Raw genomic sequence first — 6,000 nt, forward strand, 5'->3', positions numbered from 1 at the left:
GAAAATGAATAGAAAATAAAACTCCTCTATAATATTAAGTAGTGTGACCACCTGAGGTTGACAATCACCATTTTCTGAAAGTTAAGCAACTTTCACTGACCATTTGTTGTAAAAGAAAAACAAAATCACTGCCTTATTTGGAAGAGTTCCAGGTCCTATTTTGCACCCTATTCATGGAAAGTGCCGGCTGTTGGCCTCTGTAACCTCTCCTCACCTGTGAGATACATCTCCTCTCCTTCTGTAAACATCATCTGACACCGGGCACAGCGAGCACAAGTGGGGTGGTAGTGCTTCCCTCCAGCCTGGACAGAGAACGATAGGGACAAACAGAACGATAAGAAAATGTTGTAGGTTGCTCTAAAAGATTATAAAATAACATGTATAGCACATAAATGCTCCCATGAAACCCATTATCATGAGTGCAATAAACATAGTCAACATATACTTGTCTCAACAGTGTCCTCCATACTAAGCAACAGAGCAGTCCTTCTTTATTGCTGTTTTAATACTGCTCAAGACTCATTTGAGCTCTACAGACGTTTAATGACTCTCTTGCTCACCGTACACACATTTAAAGCTTACGCAGATCCTTCAGTGCCAAGTATCAGTAATTGAGAGAATTGTTCCCCTGGGCCAGTTAAAAAAATATGAGCTTGTTGATGGAACTGGAGAGAACAAACACTTTTTTAAAACATGTTCACTGTTTGTTTAGAGTTCTAGTTGAGGAAAGGGGACAAAATAGATAGAATAGAGATGTCACCCAAGTTAATGGTGTAAAAATTGATACATGTATTATAACTAAATTTATGCAACAGTTAATACCTGTCCTTCAATCTAGTCAAGCAGCATTCCAACAGTGCTGCTATAACAGTCCAACAGTACTGGGACTTTTCACAGTTTGTATTTATGTTGTTGCACCAGTAGGTGGCGACAAGTGACTATTTATAAGTGAGTCATTGGAATCATTCACTCAGTTCTGATTCGCTCAAAAATACAGATTAATTCTGGAACTAAACATAATGTGTTGATGAATGAATTCTTCAATTATTTAATCATTTAGTCAACTGATTTAAATCCGACAACACATGTGACTGTCTTTGTAAACAAGACATTGAACCATTTAATCACTTACTCGCAACCGATGTGTTCAAAACAAATTAACTGGTAATGATTCAGCAACAAAACATATGACTGTCTTTATGAATGAACCACCAAGTGAGCCACTTAAACAATTTGTTCAAAACACTGATTCATTCAGGAACAAAACATATGACTGCCTTTATGAATGTGTCAAATTAACTGCCTTAATTTAACAACAAAAATGTGAGTTTTTATGAATGAGTCATTGAATCGGTCACTCAAACTATTTAGTCAAAACACTTATTTATTCAGGAACAAAACAAGTGACTGTCTTTATCAGTGAGTCCTTTGAATCATTCACTCAAATGAATTGTTTAAAAACCCTAATTGATCTGAGTTGCTCAGAGACACAACCACTGATTCTTCTGTGGCTTTCTTTAAAACTATTCACATCAGAAAAACAACGACAAACAAAATAACTGACCATTATGTATCGAAAATGTAAGTTCTTAGACTAGTATGACAGTTGCTATTCATAGACAAATATCGTAAATACACCAAATGTCTCATTAGGAAGCCCTGAGAAGAAAGGGGCATATTCGAGAGGAGGCACAGAGCAGGTGGCAAAAGAAGGCCAGTTTATGAGCTAGAGACATAGTGTATGCTGTCACTGCTCCAGGAATCAGCAAGCTGTCAGTTTCTAAGTGCTCAGAGGCATGTGGTATTACTAGGTGTCTCCCAGGGGGAATGAGTGCAAATCATACAGGCAGATAAAGATAAATCATTCTGTGTCCCAATAGCTATAAATAACCTGACTTGAGCTCTCGCTGGAACATGGAGCACTTCACACCAGCCACTCAGACTGGGATAAGAGCAAACAGGAATGAGTTAGTGTGTGCGAGTACACAATCTGACTCAAATGTTTTTCAAATGCGTGTGTATTAGCATTAAGCTTCATCAGCTTTGTAACTCTCGGCTGGCAAATTATCTCCTTTCTTATTTGTATGTAAACTACCTCATCATGTTTCACTTCCCCTGCGACCGTCACATTACTCAAAGTCTCTCACGTTCTCTGTCTCTCTCTCCAACTCCATGACTCCACAACCCTACTCAGGAGTGTCAGAAAATAGCAAGTCAACAAAAGAAAGGGTGCCAGGGGTACCTGCCAAAATAACCACTCTTGCTTATGAAGCGTCAAAGGCCAGAATATTAGGCCATTCCTCAGAAGGACAAGCCACAGGGGAAGAAAACTAAAGGCAGGGAAGCCTACTGGCTCTTGATGAGCTCTATCACTCATTCCCTCAGTAACTACCCACTGAAACATTTCTGGTAAAGGGTCTGAACGTTTAGCGCTCCATTTCAAACCACCTGTGATAAATTTCAACTACATTTTTTAATACTAATATAAATATTATTATATACACCATACAATACATATATATTTTTGGAGGAAGGCCGAGAAAAATAAATATCAGAAGCAATAGTAACAGTGATAGTCCTCACTTGTTTATTCTCTCAAAGTGTTATCCTCTACTAGTCTCTCCAAGGTGTATTTTTTGCTGTCTGTTAGCCATAAATGGTGAAAGCGTTGTGAGAGAGAAAACAGTGTGTATTTCTGAGGGAAGAGTGCTTCAAATGGTGGTTTTATTCCCCCGTCTGTCTGGGCTTCTTCATCCATCTCCTCATTCTTAGCCCTTGATCTTTTTATAATGGAGGCTTCCTGCCTGGCCTGCTTGATAGATCAATTCATGTTCTTTTCAGGTATAACTCAATGTAATCGCTGTCTATTCAGCAGAGTTCTGAGGTAATTCAGAGTCAATAGCAATCAAAGACGAGTCACTCATCACAAAGAACTACTATAGTATATGTGTATAAGTAATGAGTCAATTGCTCAAGTTCAATGTTCTCTACAGGAAGTCCACAAAAGTATTACAGGTGGTCTGTAGACTTGAATGAAACTTTCATTACATTTCTAATAAATAACACTACACTACCACTCAAAAGTTTGGGGTCAGTAAGATTTTTTGGTAACACTTTACTTAAAGTCATGCAATCTCATGAATAATTGTAAACACGGTAAATACGGCACATAATGACACTTATCAATTCATTGTTACACTATGCATTTTAAATTCATTTATAATTATTTTCGACAAGATATAATGTATTACAACGCACATTATGAATAATTATAATGCATTATACCATCTATTAACCCTTTATAATGCATTATAAATAAAGACTTTCAGTAAAGTGTTACTGATTTTTTTATGCTTTTGAAAGTCTCTTATAATCAATATTGAAAACAGTTGTGCTGCTTAATATTTTTGTGAAAACCCTGATAGGTTTTTTCAGTACTCTACTGAATAGAAGTTCAAAGGAACAGCAAGAATGACATTATGAATGACTTTACTGTAATTTTGATCAATTTAATGCATCCTTGCTAATTAAAAATATTAATTTCTTAAACTGCATTGTAAGGTTTTATAATAGGCAGATCTAACTTTTCTGTATTGGGGGTTCCTGGCTGAGAGTCTGAGTTGGGGGGTCTATTGGACACTGGTCCTGTGGTGGGATGTAGACTCACCTCCAGCACACGTCCACTGATGTATCTGTCGCATGTTTCACACTTTATCCCAAACTGGGCATGGTAGTCTGACTCACAGTAAGGAATGCCGTCTCTGCATGCAAATTAAGACTCACATGAATAATCACATTCTTATACCGTTACTAAAAATAAAATACAGATGCATAGGTTTGGCAAAACCGGAAAAACCATGACCTTTGTGACTATCATTATTATTATTGTCACAAAAGTCCACACCAGGAGCACCTGCTTATCAGTAAATCAAGTTTATATGCATATACATTACCGTTCAAAAGTTTAGGGTCCGTAAGGCTTTTTAATGTCTTTGAAAGAAGTCTCTTATGCTCAAGCCTGCATTTATTTAATCAAAAATACAATAAAACAGTAATATTGTGAACTCTTATCACTATTTATAGGGTCATGAAACCCCCTGTTTCAGCACTGGTTAGTTCTCACTACAGTTTTAAAAAATGCTAAAAAAGTGGGCGTGGTGCGCAGCGGAGCGGAGTGGGAAGAGGGGAGACAGACAACACACACAGCTTCGGGTTCAGACAGTTTCATTTCACTCCCATCGTGTTAAAAACACAAATAAATGCACAACCATTTGTTGTTGTGAATAATTAAGCGAAGCTTCTTCTCATAGGATAAGAACACGCCGTCTCATGAATAGTGATCGACCGATATTGATATTTTATAACCGATACCGATACCAATTATTTGCATGTTTATGTGCCCGATAACCGATATGCAGAACCGGTCATTTATAAAGTAAATAAATGACTGAGTGAAGTAAGAACATACTTCACTTTGGTTTTTCCTCTTTTCAGTCAACTTTTTTTTTAAGTGTTGAAAATTAGCAGTCTTTCATGTTAAATGTAATCTTAGTGAGTCAATTGGTCATGTGCAGTACAGAATCTGCAGACATATCCTTGCACATGACAGCAAAAAACGCACGCAATAGGCTAAAGCGTGCCGCAAAGCCCCAGCAAAAGTAATTACCTTGAATGTGTCGGGGGAAATGAGATATTTTAATTATTTATTAATAAATTTGTGTTTTCTGAGTCCGTGTCGCAAAGATGAAGACGACGATCCTGATCCTGAGAAATGCATCTTTATGGATTGTATAAAATCCGTAAAAAGAGTTTTTGTTTTTGATTCGAATTATTTAGTTTTAAAGTAGTAATTTAAAGCTTTCTTCTATAGATATATTTATCATATCTGTGACTCGTTGAGTTTCGGTTCATCATTGTGAAGCGCTCCTGGCCGAAATTGCAGAAAGCACATCCTGTATGTATCCTTTATTTTCTAAAAGCACAACATTTTGTTGATATTGTGAGTGCACAAATACAAGTAGACCCTTTACAGTTCCGAGTGATGTATTACTCTTACCTTTATGAGCAATAATTACGGCATATTTTAAGTTGTTTCCAATGCAAGTGATCGCGCCGGCTCCTCCATGTCCTGTAAAGCGCGCTTTAGCTCTCCGCACAAACGATTAGATATGCGTCTAATAGCGCACATTTATATAGGTAAAACATTTAAACTAACATTGTAATATGCTTGAATCTATATGTTTTATATCTATAGATTTTATTTTAGGCAAGTCGTGATTATTTGAGAAAGCTAAATTGATCAAACATAGGCTAAGATCAGCTCACTGTCTGTCGCTGGCCGCTTGGTCGTTACTTTAAAAAAACAAAAACATACATTTAACGAACAAAAAAATGCTCCAAACGTTTTTCTAAATTAACTTAATAAAAAAACTAAACGAAATATAATCACTTTGACATTACATACAAAACTGAACTATTTTAATAGCTGAAACAGAAGTATAAGCTGTTTTGGTAAAAGGGAAAGAAAAGAAGACGGGCTCGGGTCGGACTCGATTAATTAAGGAGAGAGAGAGAGAACGAACGAACGAACGCATGCACCCACGTGCGAGCGAGCGATTGTGAAGCATTGCAAACAACCTTGTCAGTTTAATTACAAGTTATCACCTCATTGGTGAGAAATATATGTAGCTTTTAGCTGTTGTATTTTCAAAAATCATTTCAAAACATTTAAACTAACATTGTAATATGCTTGAATCTATATGTTTTATATCTATAGATTTTATTTTAGGCAAGTCGTGATTATTTGAGAAAGCTAAATTGATCAAACATAGGCTAAGATCAGCTCACTGTCTGTCGCTGGCCGCTTGGTCGTTACTTTAAAAAAACTAAAACTGTCGGCGCCCATAGCCTTGTGGTTAGTGCGTCGACATATAGCGCAACTGCGCTCACGGCGACCCGAGTTCGAATCCTGCCTCGAGGTCCTTTGCCGATCCTGCTCCC

At 37.1% G+C, this 6,000-nt stretch overlaps 1 protein-coding gene across 1 annotated transcript in view; it reads right to left on the bottom strand.

Moving 5' to 3' along the window:
- The window catches only part of LOC107740168 (actin-binding LIM protein 3-like), a 67,827-nt gene that overhangs the window by 18,021 nt on the left and 43,806 nt on the right, over positions 1 to 6,000 (bottom strand). The window contains exons 6-7 of the mRNA XM_016552514.1: positions 3,668 to 3,761; positions 215 to 302 (exon numbers count right to left, since the gene is read on the bottom strand). Coding sequence (XP_016408000.1) covers positions 215 to 302; positions 3,668 to 3,761 — 182 coding nt within the window. The remainder of the gene's footprint in view (positions 1 to 214; positions 303 to 3,667; positions 3,762 to 6,000) is intronic.

Source organism: Sinocyclocheilus rhinocerous, unplaced genomic scaffold (assembly GCF_001515625.1).
Source record: "Sinocyclocheilus rhinocerous isolate Xijiao unplaced genomic scaffold, SAMN03320098_v1.1 scaffold584, whole genome shotgun sequence".
Lineage (NCBI taxonomy): Eukaryota > Metazoa > Chordata > Actinopteri > Cypriniformes > Cyprinidae > Sinocyclocheilus > Sinocyclocheilus rhinocerous.